The sequence below is a fragment of the Clinocottus analis genome, unplaced genomic scaffold (genome assembly GCF_023055335.1).
Source record: "Clinocottus analis isolate CAN_PGR_092001 unplaced genomic scaffold, fCliAna1.0.p SCAF_16, whole genome shotgun sequence".
Taxonomy (NCBI): Eukaryota; Metazoa; Chordata; class Actinopteri; order Perciformes; family Cottidae; genus Clinocottus; species Clinocottus analis.
The window spans coordinates 3,138,265-3,160,992 of record NW_027175887.1 but is presented as its reverse complement, the minus strand read 5'-3'; the positions used below and the strand labels follow the sequence as shown (position 1 = coordinate 3,160,992).

Below are 22,728 nucleotides of genomic sequence, written 5' to 3'. Positions count from 1 at the left end.
TATTCACATGGAAATCGTTTTGGGTATCTTATTTGTCAGCCTGCATTCGTGTGATGTTATGATTTTTTTTTTTTAAAACGCAGCAATTATTAAATACCAAGCAGGGCTGTGACTCTTTTTCATTATTGATTCATCTGACGAGCACTTCGTTTGATGTGAAACATGTGAGTGTAGAATGAGCATAATGCTCACCCATAAAAAGGTGAACTTCAAAATGCTTGTTTTGTCCAGAGCAGTTGAATAGAGTATTAGAAAACTGTGGTCAATTAATTTATGTCAATCAGATACTGACTAAGCAATTAACTAATTGTTTGAATCCGATATAAGACAGATAAATCAAGCTGCCACTAAATAGTAGTTCAGTATGCTGTCATACTTACATTTACCCACACTAAGTAGCTGTTTATTTACCCAAATGGGTTAAATGCTTTGAAAAAAAACATGATTATTGTAATAAGCACAGCATACACATCACATATCCATGAGCGTTTTAATCACACATGTGCAAAATATTACAAAGGTCCTTTTCAGCCCTGTTTTTTTTTGTATTTGTATTTACACATTATCAATGTATATATGATCAAATTTACTGCGTGTGCTGGATGGAGGCCCATCCACACGTGACGGGTCAGCTTCATAAGGCGAGATCAGGGCTGTGTTGATGTCTTTAGTCTGCACAGACTCACACCGAGGAGCTTTTTCCAGTGGGATGGTAGAAAGGAAAAACCCCAAAAGACACAGACTGACAGGTCTCATGGTGACCTTGTTTGACCTTTTTGGCTTACACTTTCAGGCACTCATTTGTGGCTGCATTCAAGGCAAGTGGAGGATGCAACTTCCTTTATTATGAGATATTTAATGCTTCATCTTTAGATTTTCCTTTCCTTCCAAAGACATCATGATTCTCAACAAAAAGGAGTAAGAAGCCAGTGAAGGACAGAGAGGGACTATATAGCCAATCAAGCCATGCAAAGACCACACAATAAGTAACACTCTGCACCACTATGCCCAGGCTTAAAAAGGATGCCACTCTTTATAATACGCCAAGGACACATACTCGTTAGTGACGACATGCTTTAGTAAAAAGGTCCTGATGCTGCGTATGTGCAGAACCACACTTTCCTTTACCTGGTGTCAGATTCAGGACAGAGTTTGTGGACGAGTTCCTCAACGGTCCTTAACGTATTGGCGTGGGACAACTGAAGCAGGTTGTCGCCTAACTTCTCTTGTAAACCTCTTTTACCCCTCTAACGACAACCTAGCTATTCCTGCTGGCCCCTCCACCCAAAAAGGCAACAGAGGCCAACATTTTGTTGGTTGGCATTATTGGTTTTCCTGTGGAACAGTCATTACGGACCGTAAGGAGCCGGTCATGGCCTTGGAGCAGAACCACATGAGCTTTGATTGCGTCCCAACAGCCAGGATGTGCTGCTGCATCACTTTCTTTCCTCCTGGAGAGGCTGAGCAGAGAGGCGGCTCGGTCGACGGCCTCCATCGGCTGAATAGTTAAACACATTTTTCCCGCCAGCGTAAAGAAAATACAAATGAGTTTTTTTCTTTTTTGAAAAATGGTTTATTCAGATAAAAGACAGCAGAATAAAGAAACAAAGAATCAGAATAATAGCGAGCGAGTATTTTCAGTACGTTTTGTTCTTTTCCTGCTAGAGTGCATTCACAACATCCTCCTTCTTCTCCGGTGAAGTCGTTCTGTGTTTCTCCTGCGCGTGTCACATGTTAACAGAAATCCAATTTTCTAATTCATTCAAAGGCGGCACATCCTGTCACATGACATGAAACAGTGAGAGGCTGTGTATCACAGCAACAGTTTGTGCCTTAGAGAAATGTGCCATTATTAACTTGAATTATATTATTTAGAATTCATTTAGGCAAATAAAATAACATGACCTCCTGGAGGACACAAATAAGGCAAATTAGAAAAAAAGTTATTCTTCAAAGTCCTTCAATTGAATATGAATTTAAATGTTCTTCTGTTAAAACAATAAATACAAACATAGATGAGCAAAATACAGCAATAAAAAACAAAGCAGTAGTGTCATTACTTATACTTGGCCACTTCATTTCCCCTCGAGGGTTTTGCTAGTGGGAGTATTGAGGACTCGCGTTCTCACGCTCAGTAGTTGCCACATTATATACGTTTGATTATTGAGCATCACTTTACGGCCCTCGGGCAGATTTTATTTGATCTTTTTCTGTTCATAGCAGAACAAACTCGTCCATGCTGTTGCGAGTGTGGACTCTTTTCAGTTGACTCTTCCTCTGGATATAGGCGATATTGTTAGAGGGCGTGTTGGCTCCCTCCTCCTCCTCCTGACTTTTTCCTTCTGCAAATATAAACATGGGGTACGTCTCTGCAGATACGCAGAGCGCCTAAAAGAGACCAAAATGACACATTTATTTTGTTGTTTTTGTAAAGTGGCATCAGTTTGCAACCAAATAAATTCAGACACAAATCTTTTGAAACAATCCAAAAGACAAATGTTGAATGACTGATCCAAATCATAATCACATACCTCATGGACTGCTGCGCACAGTGATTCAAACTCCTTCTGGTCTTTAGCATAGAATCCTATGGTACAACTGGGGTCCATGCGAGAGAAAGCCATTTTCTTGGGATATTTACAGTGAAAGGACTGCAAGAGGAGTGAAGGAGAGCCGAAGGGAAAGAATACTATTTAGAAAAAGGTCTCATCAATTTACCATTTATACGAGAGTGAAGTCTGTTTCAGTTATCCACAACATGTACTTTGTAGAGTCAAAGGGACACAAGAAAGCATCGAGGAGTAGTTCAAGTAGTTTGGAAAAAGTTCATAAAATATGAGTTTAAAAAAAATACACATGGAGTCAGCTCTTACATCTGAACAGCAGGTGTTGCAATTGAGAGCGAGTGGAAACAAGTTAGTGAGTGAGCAGAGAAGTCGCTAAAAGTAACGGCTAAATTATTGAAACGTGACTTCTGCCACAAAGTGAAAATGCAAAGTTGAACAATCAAAACACTAACAGTTCAACTGCATGAACAGAAACAATTCTAATAATAGGTTACTTCTATAGGTAAGAGTGAACAGCTGTCAGAAGAGGAAACAAAACTAGAAACCAAAGAGGAAGAAGAAGTGAAATGATTCTCTCTCTTACCTCCAAGGGAAAGCTCTCCTTTGTTACATCCACCGTGGGCTGACAGTAGTGAGGGTCCAAGTACAGCACATGCTCGTCTTTGGCACAGCAGGCCCGGGGGAGGAAAAGACAAAGTGAAAAGGACTGACGTCCAACAGCCGAGCGCCATCATTATGACGTACGTGTTACTGCACATACCCTGGAAGCCGACGAAGAACAGAGAGTGCTTCGGCTTGCCCCCGATGATTCCCACGCAGCATTGCAACGTCAAGAGTTTCTGTGGGGTCAGAACGAGGGACATATTGTTGTTCTTTGTACTTGCAAGGCAGACTTTACGCGGCATTTTAACATCCCCACACCACCATAAACTACTCAGACTGCAGACTACACATTGGAGGGACTGCAATGAATCGCACGTGCGTACTTTGACACAAGCGATGTAGGAGGGGTTGAGGTCTTGTCCTCCAAGTCGCACAGGAACCAGGATGATGACAGACTTCCAGGGCTGAGGGAGAGGACACTCGCACAACTTCTTCACGTCCTCCAAGTAGACTGAACGCATGGGAAGGACGAGACGGAGACAGACATGTCCACATGGATGGATCATTCTTTAAACTTTTAAGAGATTGCTCACAACAAATTTCAAATTAAAACTAATGACGACATTTCCCGCTGCTGCTGCTGCTGCTTTTATTTTGAAGGGAAAACTGCCCGTTTTTTAGCACAGCTGCATTCGCTATGGCTTTTAGAGAAGAGAGCAAATCCTCTGATGAAGGAAATTACTCACCGGTGCAGTCTTGTGCAACATACACGACTAGATTGGAGAGGTCTGTGAAGGCTGCCACAGCTTTCCTGGAAAAAATGAAATAAATGTACTGTTGGACGTTACATCTTAATAGAAGTTGGTCAGGGTAATCGGGCCGTAATGCAGCTCTCACCGGAGGATGTGTGCCGCGATGGAAGGGCCGTACCAGTCGCCGGCCTTCTTCCCCGTGCTTTGACCCAGCTCCACCAGCTGGTGTATCCCAAAGGGGGCTGTGGGATGGTCCGCAAACCACGACACCACCTTCCTGTGTGTAACCTCCATGGGTCTGTCCAGGAGGGAACCCAAGCTCAGTTTCCGAACCCTCGGCCCCTTCTTGGAGTCCAGGCCACGCTCGGCACCGGCTGAGGGGCTACTCACCAGCAGGTCCATGTCATCTTTGACCGCATGGGGGCTCACAGACCAAGTCCAACCTGTAAAGACAGACAGTTGAGTATTGGTTAATGTCACTAAGATAAGACAACAGATAGCTACTGTTTATGAGAAAATGTTTTGCTAGCTAGCGCACCCCACTTCCCTCTGCCTCACATGCTAATTCTTGACAATTTTATTTTCTTGTTTATATATTTGAGGCCAAACTCAAAATAAAAGCATTGTTCTGGTTGTTTTAACGATGCCACATAAAAACAACCACATGTGTAACTTCGGTCTCGTGAAGAGTCACAGCTAGCTTTAGCTAAAGCTAATTTACCCAACTGCTTCCTTGTATTTGAAAAAATAAATAAATGCTCAATTGCAAGATCTTAGTATTAGGTTTGTACATTAAAAAGACATCTCGTCACAAAAGGAGAGAAAAGTAACACTCGATAAACTCGTCCGGCTATGAGCTAACTCGCCTAGCGGCGATGCCCCTTCGATTGTCCAATCACAGAGTACAGATATCCGAAGTTTTTTGACAATATTGAACAACATTCTGCGTTTTAACTTGATGGTGGGCGTCACCGCAGTGCGCTTGTGTGCGCCGTCACCTGGCGGCATCAGGTGCAGGAGCAGGCCTCGGGCCAGCAGCATCTGCCCCGTGCGTAGCACGCAGCCCCAGCCGCTGTCGGTGGTCAGAGAGCAGCCGGCCAGATGAGGGAAGCCCCGTCTGTACGTCAACCACAGGAGAGACGCAAAGGAGCGGCGGAAACACTCCTTCTCATCTGAAACAGCGGCGGAGCTTGAATTAAAATCCCCACTTTTCAAGAATCAACACAAAGAAGAGTGTTTTCAAAGGCCTCACCGTGATCCCTGAGCTCGTAGGATTGGCCAAACATGATCACAGCAGAGCTCTTGCTGAATTTGGATTTCTGCTTCAAAGACCAGCCTGAAACGTTACCGCAGCAAAAAGAGAAACCAGTTAAATCTCACAAAGCAAGGAGGGAAGCAGAGATCTGACAACAGGAAACAGAAGCGGAGTCAGAGCGGGTAACTACAGACCATATTTGACACTGTTCCACGCCGAGATCAACTTGGTTTTGAACTGTCCTCTGTCCTCTGCCTCCGGGGTTCCCCTGCTCACCTCCAGGTCCGGACTCGGCACCGAAGCCGAGGAGAGGAAGAGCCAGTCGTCCATCAGGTCATCCGTAGGAGACTGGCCCTCACAGCTAGCCGAGGCGCCGTCGGGATTCATAGCGACCGAAGACAGCAGAGATTGTGCGCGAAGGATTGCTTCTCATCGCCATAGCAGCCTACGAAGACATGCAAAAACAAGACCTCCGGATGAGACGATGCAGCCATGAACAGCCAATTCTATGATTTAGCCTTGAAACAGAGAGGATACGCCCCTGGAACCGATTGTGGACATTGTTTACCACGGCTAGGACAATAATTCTCCAGGACAGTATGTAAAGATGCAGAGCATGTGACAGCATCCTGTGACTCAAGTATTCCAACTCAGACATCTAAAAACACGACAAGGGACTCCGACTAAATACAGATTAGCATTATTTTCTTGAAGTTATTCATTTTTAGATAGGAGTGAGAACCACTGCTTTCATCTTTTTAAAATGTATTGAGCTTTATAAGCATGTAAAAAAATATGAATTACACACACATAAATATAAATATATATATATATATATATAAATATATATATATATATAAATATATATATATATATATATATAAATATAAATATATATATATATATATATATATATATATATATATATATATATGAATTACATAAAAGTATAAAATAGAAATACTCAAGCAAAGTAAAAGTACATCATAATTGTGCTGTACTTTCCACCAGAGTGTAACACATACAATGTTGTTATATCTGGTTAAAATCCACCATGTTATCTCACAAACTAAAAGGCACGTGCATGTTACGTTCATACAGTTTACTGCACACGAGTAGAACACAACTCACTGGCCCTGTGTTAATCATCTCACCTTGTTAAGTTACTTATCTTGTAACTTTATAACCGCTGGTTAGACAATCAATTACAAAATGGTGGGCAATTGTTCTTTTGACAGGTAAGTCCACAAAATAAATGAACTCATTGACAAAACATGCCACACTAATTCATTTACGTGTAATAAAAAACACCGTGGCTGACTTCATACAAGTGACGTCGTGCTAAAAACATAAACGGTGACGTTAGCTGCATTTTAACAAGCGTCATGGGCAAAGCTGTCATCCACCTGCAAATTATTAATTTCTCATTTCAAATCCCTCCAGGATAAAAAAACAACAGAAACTTTGAGGCATCCGACAACTTTAGAGTCCGTCCACTCGCAGAATAACTAATTTATATCCCGACATTCACCTCTTACCTTCATTCGGGCATTGTCGGTTCTTCTTCTTTAATTAAACAAGTCATTTAATTCATTATTTATTTAATTATCCTGTTTTCGTTTCGTTGGTGGTAAAAAAAAAAAGGTCTCCGCTCGCTCTTCGAGGAGCAGGCTAATGCATTTACACTCACTTCCTGTTTATACCGGGCATCCGCGAGCAGCGCTGTGATTGGTCAACAGAGGACCAATCACAGCGAGCCCTCCATCATCCTCTGTGTGATCGTTGTATATTGTTCATATTTTTAAAAGAATATAACACTCAGACAGAACGAGGGGTTTCTCTGCTTTTATTACATTTCTTCACTAGAGGCTTTTTTTTGCATTGGATTTTCACAACGGTGGCTAAATATGTAGCAATGTTATGGACAACGACGGTCAGAGACAGTTGTTGGTGTAAAAAATAAGAAAAATGAATCAAACACTGGGATAAAGATGGACTTGATAGGAATATGAGTGTCAAGGGTAGCCACACAGATGTTGGTAGATTCCTCAGTCTGAATGTAAAATGTATAAATATCTAATGTCAGTAGTAATGCAGAAATCCACTAAACGGTGACGTGTAGAAAAGAAAACAAAGAAAAAAAGGGTTGAATAGATTAAAAAAAACTTTTATAAATAGAACAAATAGAAAAATAGTCAAATAAATATACAGGACCAGTAAATAATAATACAAAAGAAATATTCAACACAAAATAAAGTGCAATTTTCTCACATCACGCCACAAAAACACCAAACATTGGGTTGATGTCCGATGACCACGACACATCTTGATGGATACAAACCAAAGACTTGCTAAGCGACGTTCTTGATCTCAACGTGATCTTTTATCAAAGGAATGATGCATCCGGATAGTTACGTATGAAATGGGAAGACCCTCCCCCCCACTCTCTCTCTCCTCCCTAGGCCAACGTTGGACGCCCATCTTCCTTTGCACCTCGGTGTAGTTGCGACGTCGTCCACAAGGTGGCGGTCTAACCCTGGTCTCTCAAAGCTGTCAGGGTCTGCAACACGCAAGAACAAAACACGACCTCGCCACTAAGACGCCTCTCAACACACCAACTCCTGTTCTTCTGTGTGTCGTCTACCACTGTATCACTGACAAGGGTGCTCCGTTTCATCAAACTGGGCACTGTTGGATTGCATAATATTATACATGTAAGTGTAAACAACAACAACAACAACAACAAACATCCACATCATCCCTAAACAAAAAGACTGGCACTTTCCCTCACACGTAACGTCAAACACACAATATTCACGGTACATCTGCATAAATAGAAACGCGTGAGTGAAGGAGCATCTACTCTCCCGTGACCTCTCTGCCTCCTCACCGGACACACTAGTGTGTTCACTTAACAGCCTAGGAATAGACAATTGCACATTTTTCACTACGATCGATGGAGACGTTTAAAACAACAACAACAACCAACAAAAGAAGGGTTTGCTTGGCTTACTGCATCCCTTTCCTTTGTTTTCTGTCCTCGTCTGAAGCACAATGTAAACTTGGCAATTAGGTGGGGCCGGGGGCGGGAGGGGAGGGCTCCAACAATAAATAAATAAATAAATACAATTAAAAAGAAAGTGGCATTATCAGCACATTGCATAGTGTCACTGTGCAAGCTCATCTCAGCATCAGCCTCTTTCCATTCCACTTAAATTCAGCCCTTAAACAGATGTGAAGCTCGCCGTGCTTTGATGTCTCTTGGTCCGGTTCCCGCCGCGTGTTTTGCCGTTCTCTTTCCTACGCGACGCACAAACTCCACTTTAGTCACTAAAGTACAGCATGTGTTGCTCTTTTTTTTTTTTAAAGGATGGCACTGGCGCTGATCCGAACCCACTGAGTAATGCCTTTTGTGACAGAAAAAAAACGCTTGTTCACACAGTCACCAGCTGGCCCGCTGAAAAGTTGTTCACAGTGTTCACCACCTTGAGGTCGTCTTTATATATATTTTTTCATCTCCTTTTTAAATATTCTGTCATTTTTCCATGTACATGCATAAGGACATATGCGCACCCCCTTTATATACACAACATTGAACACACAGTACATACACGGGCCTACGTTACGATACCATGTGCGTCGGCCATTTTGCCGACATGGCCGACGCATCTTTGTTCACATCTCGTGTGTTCTACATGTCGCTCGTCGTCTATTTGGTGTTCCTTCTTCCTGCTAATTCGGGATATGTCAGCGGGCCGCTACAGTAGAAAGGCATTGCGTGGGAGAGTCCGACTCTTTCCTGGAGCCCTCTGATCACGAGTGATGCTTGGAGCCGCGGGCGTTTCCTTTATCAGACACCATTGTCCCGCTGCCGGCCGCGGCCTGAGCGCCGCTGCGGCGGCCTCCCCCAGTCGAGGTCTCTGCTTTCCCTGCCGCGCCGCCGCGCTTCTCGTCGCCCGGCTTGGAGCCGTCCCGCGCCCTGGCGCCCTCTTGCGACCCCGCCTTCATGGGCCCGAGCACCGTTTTGGCCACGCTCGTGAGCTGGGTCACGAAGCTGGCTTTGTCCCCCGGCAACACGGGGCGGGGCCGGCCCGTGCAGGGCGGCGCCGGCGGCGGTGCGCTCGAGCAGGGCGACGCCGGGTTCTCCTCCAGGACCTCCAGGTGCGGCCGCTCCTCCTTTACTACGCGGCAACCGTTCGACACCTTCTCGGTTTTGGATCTGGCGAGGGTTTGAACCTGGGTGGGGATCGGCGGTGCGGGTCCCTTGACCTTGGTCGTCTCGGCCGCTTTATCGCCGCCCTTCTCCCCCGTCTCTGCGCCTTTACGCGGCTTGGACTGCTCTGCAGACGATACCTTCTGCGCGGTGCCTTTGTCGGCGCCCGCGGCGCCTCTCACTTTCTCCTCAGTCTTCTCCTGAGCTTTGGTCGCAGCCCCGTCTGTCTGAACACTCGGCTGCTTGTCTGGCGGTTGCGGGCCCTTCGGTGTGCCGGGAGTCGTGGTCTTCTCGCCGAGTTTATTCTTGGATGCCGTTGCTTCACAGCTTGAAGTCCCTGCCTTTGGAGCTCTGTCCCCTGGGCTCAGCTTTGCCTCGGTATGGGAGAAAACCATCGCTGGACTGGACTTTACCGCGGCCGCCCCCGCAGCCGCCCCCGTAGCCGCCACCGTGTTGTTCTTCAAAACCTCAGATATGGCTTTGCTAGCATCAACAACGCCGGTCTTGGACTCGGCTTTGGTCGCCGTGATCTCGGCGGAGGTCTGCGTAGCTTTCTCTCTCGGTGCGACCAGGGTGTCGCGGCTGAGCGGCGACTCCTGCCTCCCCAGCCTCCTCGCGGGCTTCAGGCAGCCGATCTCCCCTCCCATCGGAGGGGAGGGGGAAGAGGAGGAGGACGGGGACGGGGGAGCGGGCCCGTTCTCCCCCTCCATCTCCAGCAGGCTCTGCAGGCTGTGCTCGCAGTGGAAGGACTCCCTCCTGTAGTCCCCGTGCGTCACCTCCAGGCTGTGCTTGCGGAGCGACACCCCGCCGGTCAAAGGGGAAGGCGACGAGGAGGAGGAGGAAGAGGACGACATCGGGGCCCCGAGCTTCTCCGCCGACTGCACCCGCTGCAGCAAGGGGGACCGGGGAGGCTCCGCACTTTTGGGGCGGGGTCGGGCAACGGGGGGCGAGGAGTGCAGCTTGGCGGGGAACGTCTGCGTGGTGTTGGAGCTCCCCACCGTGTGGCCAGAGAGGGGGGGAGGAGAGGAGGTGGTCGGGGAGGGCGTGTGAGCCAGGGGGGAGAGGGGGATGTTGCCGGCAGATTTGCAGCGGGCGGAGCGGTACTGCCGGTGGAGTTTGGGAGACAGGCCGTGCAGGGAGCTGGGCCTCATGTGGTGGGAGGCCGCTGGGGAGTTGGGGGTACTGGATGCTGGGGAGCTGCTCTGGGAGGAGGTGCCTGGGGAGAGGAGAGGAAATAAAACTCTTTGATCACAACGTGGTCAACGTGGCATTTCCTTTCTGTCAAGAATTAAAACGTTTCCAGTCAAATGTGATTTTAAATCTTCACCGTTTCTTTCTTCTGAAAATAAAGACACTAGATCAGAGTGAAATCAACGATATGAGCGGGATGAGAGAGTGACATAAGATTCCTTAAATTTCTTGTTTTTGCTGACCTCTGGAGGTTTTAACTTTTCAAATAGTTGTAGTGATGTCACGGTGTGTCAGTACACTGTGACGTCACTGTTAGGTGTGGTGAGAGGAGGAACAAAGCACGCTGCTGGACTTTAACGTCCATTTACTTGACAACAAACAGCATGTGGTCACACACTTTTATAGAAAAACATCTACCATACAACAATATATATGACGCATGCACGCATCACTTCAACACTAACCCATGTAAGGGGATTCGGTGAGGGTGGAGCGGTAACTCTGGGTGGGCGAGCGGGCGGAGAGGCTGTGGGTGGGGGAGCCCGGGAGACTGTCTCCAGATGAAAGGGAGCGGTTTAAAGAGGAGAGGCTCCGGCTGGTGTGGAGCAGGTTGGACTGCTTGGTGATTTTCCTGAAGAGGGAGCTTCTCTTCTTCCTGAAAAGAGAAAAGAAAGAACGCGGTGAGGAGAATAAAGTCACGTGGAGCACAAAAGACAATGAAATGCATCTAGACTGCAGTCACGCACTCTGGTCCCTCCTTGGCTCCGGTCCTCTTGCTGCGTCGCGCCATCTTGGATTTATAGCTGGACTTGCGGGCAGGACCCACTTTTATAGACGTGTTCTCAAATGGAGTAGTTGTCACTGTCACTTTGCTTCCACTCTGTAGATTATACACACATATATATCTTGAAGTTATGAATCACATTATTTTAAAACCACCCATCATTCAAGCCATCCCATTCAAAATGAAAATGTTGCGATGGATATACAAGTTAGTTGGGTAGGTAGTCCTCACCTTCAGGATGAGCTCCACCACCTCTGTATGCACCAGACCGTGGACCGACTCCCCGTTTACGTGAGTGATGAGGTCACCGGCGCTGAGACCAGCTTCCTGGGCGGGACCCCCGTCCTCCACATGCTGCGATCAGAGCAAAAAGATATCCATTACATTTCATATGGCGTTCCCCAGGGGTTTGTACTGGGCCCGCTCATTTTGTCATTGTCAGGATCAGACACATTATCTAAAGATTCATCGCTATGCAGACGACACACAACACTCTACATATTGCTGGTCCTTCAACCCAATAGCTGAAAATGACTAAGAGGCTGCCGTAAAAATATGACTTGTTCATTTGTGACGCAACTATTTGAAATTAAGATTGAAATGACTCTGAGGCAAAAGCCCTAGGCAGCATCTCATAAAACTTTCAGTTAGCATGATGCCATTGTTTGCCAAAGTGAGATGATTTGCTCCGCTCCCTCACCCAGACCATGTGGTGCAGGCTGTAAACATCGCTGTCTCCCATGTAGACTCGGATGGCTCGGAGAGTGAAGCCGTACTTCTTCCCCGAGCGGTGGATGGTGATGGGAGAGTGCAGGACGTTGACCACGGGGGAGTAGTCCCTGCTGGGAGAAGAGTCCCGGGAGGACGGGTTGGACGAGAGGGAGCGAGGGGACATGGGGCTCGCCAGCGGGGAGGCAACATGTTGCTCCACTGAGGAGAGAGGGATGGAGCTCAGCTTTAAACACGTTTGTTTTTGTGCTAAATGTGTTCAATGTCACAGAACCAGTTTGCGTTTACCTGCAGGAATGATGACGGACAGAGCCGTGGCGGAGGCGGATTTGATTACTTTGGTCCCGGGTCGCGCGTTACGCTTCTCCCCTTCCGCTGAGAGCTGCTGGTGGCGGACCCTCCGCAGCACCAGGTCGGTGGCGGCCCCGCGGGGCCCCTGAGGGTCCGGGAGCCCGAGAGGCGACGGAGCATCGGCCGGTCTCAAAATCCTCTCTGTGACACACAGCGGTGACATGAAGCGCTCGTTACAAAGTTGCGGTCAAACGCAGGTCAGCGGGTCACAAAGGGACATGGCGCTCCCTCACCGTTGGTCTTACCTCCAGCTGTGTGCCCGTTGCTTTCCTTCAGCGTCCTCAGGTCGCCCTGCGAGGGGATGGCCCCTTCCAGGGACATCCCTCTGATCGGCACTGGAGGCTGCCGGCTGGGGACCGGCAGCTCGGAGTCGACCTCCAGAGGGGAGGCCAGGCGGTGCGTGTCCATGAGGGCGGAGAAGCGCCTTCGGGCCCCGGACGGTGGGCTGTAGTCGCTCTCGGTGAAGGAGGATTCGGAGCAGGATAAGCGTTTCCTGGGGAAAGCAAGGCAGTCATGCTTTGGTATGAAGTCAAACATGTGTTTCATTGTGTTGTTGGGTTATCCATCCATTAAAACAGTTCCACACACCAGCTTATATGACCTTGATATGAATACCAGACCCTAACACTGCACATCTTTAGAAAGATTATGACCTAAAGCGTCAACATCTGCAACAATAATCACAATCCATTGTCATGTTAGGAGGCATATTCAGTCAAAAAAACATGTGTTTTTCTGTAACAAAATGTAGAAATGACCTCCTTTCACCTGCTCCTTGCTCGCACCATGACTAGCTACGTATCAACATTACACGCTACTTCCACATGCGCTGTCTAACGCACTTTCAGAAAAGTCTGAGGACCAATGAGATTGTAGGATCTGGGAAAGCCCAAGTAAAAAAAAAAAGAAGGTCTGTTCTTGTTGCGCAATGTGGAGAACCTAATACTGGTCAGAAAAAGATCTAGTCTGATTTATTAGACTCCTGCAGGTCGTACGGTTACAGGGATGAGTCTGGATGTGACTGGAATCGTTCTACGGGTTTCTATGAAGGTTTCAGTGAAACGCTATAATCGCTTAGTCATGTTAAGGAGCTTACGGAAATATTAAAACTTAACGATGTTTTTTTAAAAGGAGTTAGGGTACAATTTAAATGAATGAGTGAGAAAAAGGGGCGTTGTGTTTATTAGGTTAAGTAAAACAGGTGCAGTCATGTGATTCGTCACTATTCCTCACATCTCAGGCGATCCAGCCCTCCAGCTCTTGTCCCTGAGGGTGAGGCTGCCCAGGCTCTCCCTCTTGGCCAGGCGGTCCTCCCTGGGGACCTTGTGCTCCCGCAGGGTCACGCCAGGCGGTTTGTGCTCCAGCTGGGACAGATGCTCCATACTGCTGTACACCTGCAGGCCCACACAACACACAGACGGTCAACCATTGGTTTGGTCCGTGGTCGGGCTTCGAACACGTTCTCTCTGTAGATAAAAACGAGAGAAGGAGGCGGCCTCGGACCTTGCTGAAGCGAGGCGAGCAGGACGAGAAGCAGTGTATCTCCACGGGCTCATCGTCGTTGGTGTCGTCCTCGTCGTACGACTGCACGTGATGGTAGCGCTCGGATCGGGCTGGTGACGAGAGGCAAAGATTAACACCGTGGTCACCGGGGTATTGAGGCAAAGAAGGGGATGATTCAGAGCAGCCAGAGCTGTTCAGACGGATGCGATGTTCCTGAGCTCAAAATGGACCGTGTGCTCCATCACAAGAAGCAGACTTACTGTCAAAATAACTGGTGTCTTCCTCAGACTCCAGGTGAGGAATGAACTCTGCCTTCTGCCTCAGCAGGCTGTTCCAGTTCACCTCCGTGAAGAACGAGTGCTGCCTCACTTCAAAAGCGCCACCTGGAGGGCAGGAGAAGGGCGGGAGGAGGAGACAAAGACAGACAGACGGGTAAGAGCTGCGGCCTGAAGCGAGCAGAGGCACTTTGACCAGACAGAAGTGGACTTATTTGGGTAAACTGAACCGATAAGCCTACAGGCAGGACGACAGTTACTGTTGTAGGTCACTGACTCCTCATCAAGGGTTGATGTAACGTTACTCCAGGGGGCACTTAGAGAGACTATAAAGCAGCTCAGCTAATTTAATAGATTGGAATTATGATTTAATTAAGAAAAGAAGAAAAAAGCCACATCAGACTGAGCCATGTTGGTTTGAAAAAGCTGACTTTTCAGAATGAAACGGATCATTTTGAATAAAAATGGCTTACAATTATTCAATCGCTTTGGTGATCTAACCAAATACATGTTTTCTATGAGATAAATGGTTGAAAATAGTTATCTAAAAAATACTAAATAAATGGTTGGAAGAGTTATCTTAAAATGCCAATTAAATGCTTGAAAAGGTGACTGAATAAATAGTTGAAAAGGTCATCTTAAAATACGGAATAGCTGATCTCGCTGACTCACCTGTGCCCAGTCGAACCAGTGGGTTGGTCTGCAGGAGGGAGGAGATCAGGTGCTGGGAGTCGAGAGGGAGAGCCTCGTCCCCTTCTGGCCACACTATGTCGTCTGCAGAGAGGGAGGAGGACATGAGGAAACACGTCTCTAGTACCTGTGAGCCACACCTGTACCTGTGACACCTCACCTGTACATGTGACCCTCACTTGTAATGACCTGTGACCCTCACCAGTAATGTGACCCTCACCTGTAATGACCTTTGAGCTCTCACCTGTAATGACCTGTGACCCTCACCTGTAATGACCTGTAACCCCTCACCTGTAATGACCTGTGACCCTCACCTGTAATGTGACCCCTTACTTGTACCTGTGACCCTCACCTATACCTGTGACCCTCACCTGTACCTGTGACCCTCACCTGTAATGACCTGTAACCCCTCACCTGTAATGACCTGTGACCCTCACCTGTAATGACCTGTGACCCTCACCTGTAATGACCTGTGACCCTCACCTGTAATGACCTGTGACCCTCACCTGTAATGACCTGTGACCCTCACCTGTAATGACCTGCCCGAACAGCTCCTCCGGCGTGTCTCCAAAGAAAGGTACGCATCCCACCAGGAACTCATACAGGATGATGCCCATCGCCCACCAGTCCACCGGCTTCCCGTAACCCTGGCGCAGAATAACCTCCGGGGCGATGTACTCTGGAGTTCCACACACCTGAAGGAGAAATGGATTTCAAGCGTATTCGACAGGTTTGGACATTTCTGCAACTAATTAGCACCAACATTGATTGTAACATCTAAATTAAGTTCACATCCTTTCACTTTGATGGTTGATCTAGAAACATAATTTAACCCAGATTAGACTAAACCAGCTTGTCATGTGATTTATTTTCCAACCTCTTTTCAAACTACCTGTGCATAATGTGGTTGCACATGTTCATGCAGCGTACTTCCCCCCTGGCTAAGCGGAGCACTCCGGAGACGCCAAGACGAGATAAAAGCCCCGGCGATGTTTTGTTTTTTTTGCTTCGCGGATTTCCAGCTGGCCGTGATGCGGACACACGAGCAACCATGAGGCTTAGTTTCACAAGCGTGAGCGCCGAAGATAAACGCTCCAGACAAAACGAAACAAACGTTCACCTAAAAGAGAAGTTAATTCTAATAGCGGAGGAAAACGGGCTTATTGTTCTGCCGGGTGTCTTCGTCACGCTTTGGGATGTGCCTGGCACACAATGACGGGGGAATATCTTTGCATAGAGAGGAAGACATCAAGGGATGTTTCCTACTTTGAAATTTACTTGGGAGAGTCTGCGCTGCCGTGCAGCCAAGGGAGACACAACTCCCACCTACGCTGCATGTGTGTGTGATTATTTTAAAAACACTCTTGCAGGTGTTATTCCGAATGGATTCGAGTCACTTGCATGCTCTCACCTGTTTGTCCAGGAACTCCCGAGTGTCCTTCTCTATGTGTCCCTCGTACAAGTTGGTGGTCAGGCTCATCAGACCCATCTTGGAAAGGCCGAAGTCCGTGAGCTTGATGTGGCCCATCGAGGTAATGAGGAGGCTGAGAAACACACCACAGCAAAGTGAACACGATGCGAGCTTTCTCGACACTCTTTTGAAAACAGTGTTCCTCGTGAGTGCATCGTCACGATCTCTGAGCGCGCCTCACTTGTCGGGCTTGAGGTCGCGGTGCACGATGCCGTAGTTGTGCAAGTACTCCAGCGCCAGGACGGTCTCCGCGAAGTACATGCGTGCCATTTCCACGGGCAGGGCCCCGATGTTCTTCAGCAGCGTGGCGCAGTCTCCGCCTGCAGGCAGAAATCATGACTCCATCAGAACAGTATGTGCGACATGCTAATTGTTAAAGATGCTACTGGTGTAGCAGTACAGTCTGCAAACAGCCGTCATGTGTGTTCTATATCAGTGATGAACCAAGTACCCTCTAACCAGCACAAAGCTTTTTTGGATGAAAAAAAGATGCAATACACAGCACTGTGCCATCAATGTCTGGTTCAATATAGAATATATACAATTCTGTTCATGAACTTACACTTATATTTTATTAAATATGTATCAAATAACTATTTTTAAACATATTTAAAATCAATCTCTTGTACCCTCTGGAGTGCCTTCACGTACACCCATTTGAGAACCACTGTTCTCATCTGAAGGATATGATGCAATACGTATGTAAAATATACAAATATATATGAAGCCATTTACTTTCCCTGTTGCATTGTGGGAGAACAGCGTCCATCGACAGCACACCCAAGAAAAACAAGCGTATGTAGTACTGCCGTTTAGTTTCTTTTCTCTTTTATGACTTGGTTGATGTGGACAGAACCGCATTATTGTTTACACACACACACACACACACACACACACACACACACACACGGATCTCTTCTTACCCTCTACGTACTCCATGACCATGCAGAGGTGCCGGCGGGTTTCGAAGGAGCAGAACATGGAGACGACGAAGGGATTCTCTGCGAAGGTGAGGATGTCTCTCTCCACGAAGGCCTGCTGGATCTGGTTCCTCAGGATCAGGTTTTGCTTGTTGATCTTCTTCATGGCAAACCGCTGGCGGGTCTCCAGATGTCGCACCAGGTACACGGCGCTAGTGCACACACACACACACACACACACACACACAATATATTCTTAGGTTGTGGCACTGCATGGCCTATAAACTGACACATAAGACGTACAGCTGTGATGAACACCATTAACGCTCTCCTCGACTCACCCGTACGCTCCGTTGCTGATCAGCTTGATGGTCTGGAAGTCTGCTTCTTCTGGTGCTTTCATGGCTCTGATCTTACTCTGTGGATCAGAGATCACAATGACCAGACATTAAACACGATCCAGAGTGAAATGGAACAAAACCAACACGACATAAATCATTTATATTGCCTCACCGTGAAGGAAGTCACGTCGTCTTTTGGCACTGTAACTTTAGTGATGTCACATTTAAATAATCTAATCTCATCTAATCTTTTTGCCCACTTAGCTTGAATTTGGCAGTTGGAGGCGCGCCTAATGTTAGAGGGAAGGGGGGAATCTGTTTTTTATGCTTCAGTATAAATTAGCTAAATTGGATATATATATATATATATATATATATATATATATATATATATATATATATATATATATATATATATATATATATATATATGCTATGCCAAGTCATTATGCAGCAGACATTTTCTGTGAAAAGCCACTTCATACCGTCACTCTGCAAACATAAACTAGAATTAGCGCCTGGCACATGAAGTGACAGTTTTATGTCCACGTCTCACCAAAAATGTCTTCACTTCCTTATTTCATCCTATTAGACCGTCGTGTGAAATTGTCAGAATTAGCAATGTAGCATTTCCAACGAGAGGATGGAGAGACAGCGTTGGAGAAATGACCGCACTCAGGATCAATCTCAGGATCTCACCTCCGTCGAGTCATCCGTTTCGGGTGTCAGCGGCCCCTCGCTGTCGTAACTATCGAGGTTGACCATCTCTGACGGGAAACACATTGCGGTTTAAGTCGGCTGCCGGCTCATTTATTTTCTGATAAGCTGACAGCTGTGCGTTTCGGCCTCCCCCTCCCTCACCTTCAATCGGGTCTCTGGTCAGTCCCAGCTGGCTGATGATGTAACGAGGAATGTCCGTCTTCATCAAGTGACCCTCCTTGGCGTGGTCCTCTGCCGCCTCCAGCAGATGGTAGAACTCCTCGGGGTTAAACTCCTGGAAACCAGAGCAGTACAACGTGACCGTGATGTCATCGGGGGGAACAGTTTTTCACTTCTATTAAATTGCTTTCCAGATAAAGTGGTTCAAATGTAAATCTGAAAACGTTTTCCACATCCAAGCAGAGCCTCCACGGCTGCTCTCAGCAGTAGTTTGGTGATTCACTGCCTCTGGAGCAGCTCCAAGACTTGTTTCTGGAAGACACCGTCGCTGCAGTCTGTTCAGAGACTTGGGATTCCCATTCAAAGCTACACTTTACAAGCTGTATGCTCTGTTTAATCATACACCGTTCACTCCAACCAGCACAAATCATGAGGCCAGAGCAGACTAGCAGCAAACGGTAGAAATACAGAAACAAGGTACAATTACGTGCGTGATTAGAAATAAAAGGACTTTTTTGCTCATTGTGTGTTTGCTATTATTCTCACTAATAACCTCTCCCAGTCAATTTGACTAATGCGTCCCATTCACCCGCCTTTACATGATCCAGGTTGCTATTGTGCGCCTCTTTTTGCTCAAATTGAATTGTTGTTGGTGTGGTAATAAACAAACAACCAGGTCAGTCTGAACCTCAAGACCCAACCCCTGGTTGACATTGGCCAAACATTGAGCTTTACATGTTGGATTGCAGAGGAGCGTTTCATCCGCTGTACCGCTCCTGAAACCCCAGGCTGCTGATCCAAAAGCCCGGACGCCGGCGGTGTCGAAGACACGCCGGCGGTGTCGAAGACACGCAGCGGTTCACGCAGACTGTAATCCGACTGCAGCGAAATGCAAGAAACGAGGGTGGAATTACATCGACGCATCAATTCTCCATGTCTCTCTTTCCCGCTGTCGCGCGTAATCAAATACTATGAGGACAAAAACTGTGGCGTGACTCATCGAGTGGGACATAAGACACACACACACACACACACACACACACACACCAGAAAAACAACCACAAACACACACAGAGATGTCCAACTTTGAGGGACAGGTCGGTCACGGGCTGACTGAGACGGGAAGGCGGGTCCAGCAGCAGGGGGTGTGAGACTGGTATTAGTCGTACTTTAGCGGGGCAAATTCTAATCTAAATGCAAATGCATTTCACCATCCAGACAGACTGGACCGGCTCTTTTATTTAGATTTTCTGCCCCCGCTGTGTGGTGCATCACAGTGCTAAAATGCTTTTAATGGGCTCAGAAACGAGTGCCTGTGGCCATGTTTATCTAAAGGAAATCGATTTGCCATAAGTCACAAGAGGGACGTGAACCGCTGAAGAGGGGATCAGGGTTGTGGACACGGCGGCGGGGATGGGATGTCATCTTACCAGGCACTCCAGAAGCCTGGCCGGCCGGGAGATGACGATGAGAAGCTTCTTGGCCAGCTCCGTGACGAAGGCCACCTCGATGCTCTCCGACCGCTCGAAGGCCTGACAGAGAGACAGACAGAGAGATTTACATACGGACACGATCCTCATGGACGGACACAACACTAACGTACAGACACAACACTAACGTACAGACACAACACTAACGTACAGACACAACACTGATGTACAGACACAACACTAACGTACAGACACAACACTGATGTACAGACACAACACTAACGTACAGACACAACACTGATGTACAGACACGACACTGATGTACAGACACGACACTGATGTACAGACACGACACAAAGAGACAGGCAGAGTGAGAAACGCTTCAAGAAGCTGTGACACATGACAATATCTGATCATTAAAAAACCAAAAAAAGCCAATACTATTGAACTGAAACCAGGCAGCCTGAGTTATCGCAGCGATCAAATCAAGCTGCCGAAATGAGGTTGGTGATGAAATTGCCTGATACCTGTTATCTGCTCCGAGCACGATTAGCTTGCATTTACCGCAGTCATTTCAATCTCGTCTCGTCTCAAAGGCATTTACGGGTTTGAATGAAATTAGAAGACTTGAGCAGAGTCTATCCATCCGTAACCTTCACGGCATCGAGGAGAGGTGGATTTGTGTCTGGGTCTGTTTTGCTTTAACTCACCCAGGGGGGTCTTTTAAAGCTTTTCAATGCAAGTGAAATATGATATACCAGTTTTTGTACCGGTTCTAAAATGCTATGTTATTATCTTTTGTTGCCCTGCCGTGAGACATATTTCTAACAGAGGAAACCAATTATCTCAAAGATTAAAATTGTTGACAATTTCTTTATGTGAAGCTTAATTAACACATTTCAGCTTTATGCTCTTTTCGGCCCCGTTACTACCCAGCTCTCCTGTTGGGAACTATCTGGCTCTTTAACTTTAGCTAAATGCTCCGCTACGTAGCATTTACCTAGCTAGCTGGTTGCTAACTTTGTTCGTCTTCAGCTTGGCGCTGTGCAGGTAGAGTACCGCAGGTTTTCAAAAGATATTGTCAGGACGAGCCGGGGAGACCAAACTGAAACGGTAACGATGTGAGCTGTGAAACCAAAACAATGAGCTAAAAGATGCTAAAACGCTACATAGAGCTGAGGAGAACTGAAGACTTGGGTAATAATTATCTGTGGGCCCATCTCTATAAGCAACAACTATCATGTTTCCCATTGTTTAAATACAGATGTTACAGATATACACATATTTTTCTCTCAAAAAATGCAATTATTTAGCTTTTTCCAACAAGTATTTGAGGTTTGATACCCAGCTCTGATGCAAATGAACTCATTCGTGATAACTTGGTTTGTTGCTCTTACGCGAGCTCGTCGGCATTGTGTCTTTTCTACAACTCACGTCCTGCAGAAGCTTCTCCAGGTTCTCCTGCAGCTCAAAGAAGTAGACGGAGGTGATGAGGCCCTCGCGGGACTTGGCCAGGCAGTCTCTGGACAGCTCGGCTATCTGGTGGTGAATGAAGCTGAGGACTCCGTCGGCCAGCGGAAGAACGTTTTCAGGAGAGAAAGCCTGGATGAACTCGGCCAGCCTCCCCTCCATCTGTGCCGTGGCCTGGTGGATCACGGTGGGGAGCAGCAGAGAAGAGAGACGGTGAGAATGGGGAGCGGACAGAGGGATTACTTAAGGGGACCCAGAGCTATGTGAAAACTATTTACTTTGTTCCTCAGACATTGTGGCGCTGCTGCTTCAACTTTAATTCAATGCATTGTACTTTTTCTTCCCCCCCTATTTGACTTACGTGCAGACAAGCACAAAGCTTTTACCTCGAATGAACTCTGAACATTACTGCCAAATTTCCTCAGGCTGGATTGTTATCTCTGTGGAAGCTGTCAGCTCATTTCCTTTCGCTACCGGCCTCAGCCCGCCAAAAGAGTGAACGGAAGAAGAATGAGGAAGAAGAGAAAGTCTATTTTGTTGAACTGCGGCAGCATTTCTAAGTGCAGAGGCTAAACTTAATATTCTCTCTTTGACGGGGTAAACATATCGCGACTTGGCAGTGCCACATAATCTTGTTTGCTATGGTTTAGCAACCCCCATGGCTCCTTTTATATTGATTTTAGTTTGTGTTTACTGTGCATTTGTTGTACACAAATCTCTGAACATGCTCAATCATAAATTATACCCGCTTTTTAATTCTCTAAAATATGAGTTCTGAGTAAATAGGATTAGAGCGTTATTGTGGCCTGAACGACTTAATGCTCTGTCGGCTTAAGGATTTGCTCACTGTTTTGTATATTTTTTTTATGGAATATGATGTTTATCACAAAGCAACTTTGTGCGTGTGTGTGTGTGTGTGTGTGTGTGTGTGTGTGTGTGTGTACACGTCTCACTTTTGGAAAGCGCTCTTTGTACACATGGTTCATCATGACTATCTCATTATCGTAGCAGGAGGAGGAGCGTCCTGGGCTGTAACATAGAAAAACATGAAATATAGTTAAAAACATTTTGCTTTAAAACTCCTGTTATAATATGTTTGATTAACACTTCAGATGCTGCAATAAAAAGACAAAGTTAGTAGTTCATGTATATCGAGACAACTTCAACATTAAAGTGAAACTGTAAGTCAAAATAACTCATTTACCCTCTTAAAAAAAGAATGAAGAAATAAATTTAAATGCTCTCTTGCTCAGTTCAGGCTGCTTCTGCTCCAGCCTTCCTGGTTACACGGTAACGGTAGCTGT

The 22,728-nt window shown here is 46.6% G+C and overlaps 2 protein-coding genes across 3 annotated transcripts in view; both read right to left on the bottom strand.

Annotated features, from left to right (window-relative positions):
* Positions 1–1,582: 1,582 nt before the first annotated feature.
* On the bottom strand, positions 1,583–6,852 carry LOC137786597 (cysteine protease atg4da-like). Its single transcript, XM_068578581.1, has 11 exons — positions 6,716–6,852; positions 5,372–5,622; positions 5,175–5,258; positions 4,921–5,094; positions 4,068–4,365; positions 3,917–3,981; positions 3,554–3,681; positions 3,328–3,406; positions 3,151–3,227; positions 2,532–2,651; positions 1,583–2,388 (listed from the first exon to the last, which is right to left on the bottom strand). The coding sequence occupies exons 2-11, from the start codon at positions 5,562–5,564 to the stop codon at positions 2,215–2,217; spliced, it is 1,392 nt and encodes a 463-aa protein (XP_068434682.1). The 5' UTR covers positions 5,565–5,622; positions 6,716–6,852; the 3' UTR covers positions 1,583–2,214.
* A 154-nt stretch (positions 6,853–7,006) lies between these two features.
* mast1b (microtubule associated serine/threonine kinase 1b) overlaps positions 7,007–22,728 on the bottom strand; it is a 38,020-nt gene continuing 22,298 nt past the window's right edge. For both annotated transcript variants that reach the window (XM_068579526.1, XM_068579527.1), the window contains exons 7-27: positions 22,378–22,453; positions 21,389–21,598; positions 19,955–20,056; positions 18,507–18,639; positions 18,345–18,412; positions 17,646–17,722; positions 17,308–17,516; positions 16,566–16,704; positions 16,325–16,457; positions 15,443–15,608; positions 14,896–14,997; positions 14,209–14,331; positions 13,949–14,058; positions 13,679–13,839; positions 12,691–12,938; positions 12,383–12,586; positions 12,066–12,295; positions 11,597–11,719; positions 11,328–11,461; positions 11,046–11,236; positions 7,007–10,606 (exon numbers count right to left, since the gene is read on the bottom strand). In XM_068579526.1, the coding sequence (XP_068435627.1) occupies positions 8,991–10,606; positions 11,046–11,236; positions 11,328–11,461; positions 11,597–11,719; positions 12,066–12,295; positions 12,383–12,586; positions 12,691–12,938; positions 13,679–13,839; positions 13,949–14,058; positions 14,209–14,331; positions 14,896–14,997; positions 15,443–15,608; positions 16,325–16,457; positions 16,566–16,704; positions 17,308–17,516; positions 17,646–17,722; positions 18,345–18,412; positions 18,507–18,639; positions 19,955–20,056; positions 21,389–21,598; positions 22,378–22,453 (4,555 nt within the window). In that variant the 3' untranslated portion in view covers positions 7,007–8,990. The remainder of the gene's footprint in view (positions 10,607–11,045; positions 11,237–11,327; positions 11,462–11,596; positions 11,720–12,065; positions 12,296–12,382; positions 12,587–12,690; positions 12,939–13,678; positions 13,840–13,948; positions 14,059–14,208; positions 14,332–14,895; positions 14,998–15,442; positions 15,609–16,324; positions 16,458–16,565; positions 16,705–17,307; positions 17,517–17,645; positions 17,723–18,344; positions 18,413–18,506; positions 18,640–19,954; positions 20,057–21,388; positions 21,599–22,377; positions 22,454–22,728) is intronic.

Excerpts from the sequence above, each read along its gene's own strand:
- LOC137786597 (XM_068578581.1), bottom strand. The coding sequence starts at position 5,564 with ATGAATCCCGACGGCGCCTCGGCTAGCTGTGAGGGCCAGTCTCCTACG. Across the intron at positions 3,982-4,067 it reads ATCGCGGCACACATCCTCCG|GAAAGCTGTGGCAGCCTTCA; the intron begins GTGAGAGCTGCA and ends CATTTTTTCCAG. Across the intron at positions 2,389-2,531 it reads TGTGCGCAGCAGTCCATGAG|GCGCTCTGCGTATCTGCAGA; the intron begins GTATGTGATTAT and ends GGTCTCTTTTAG.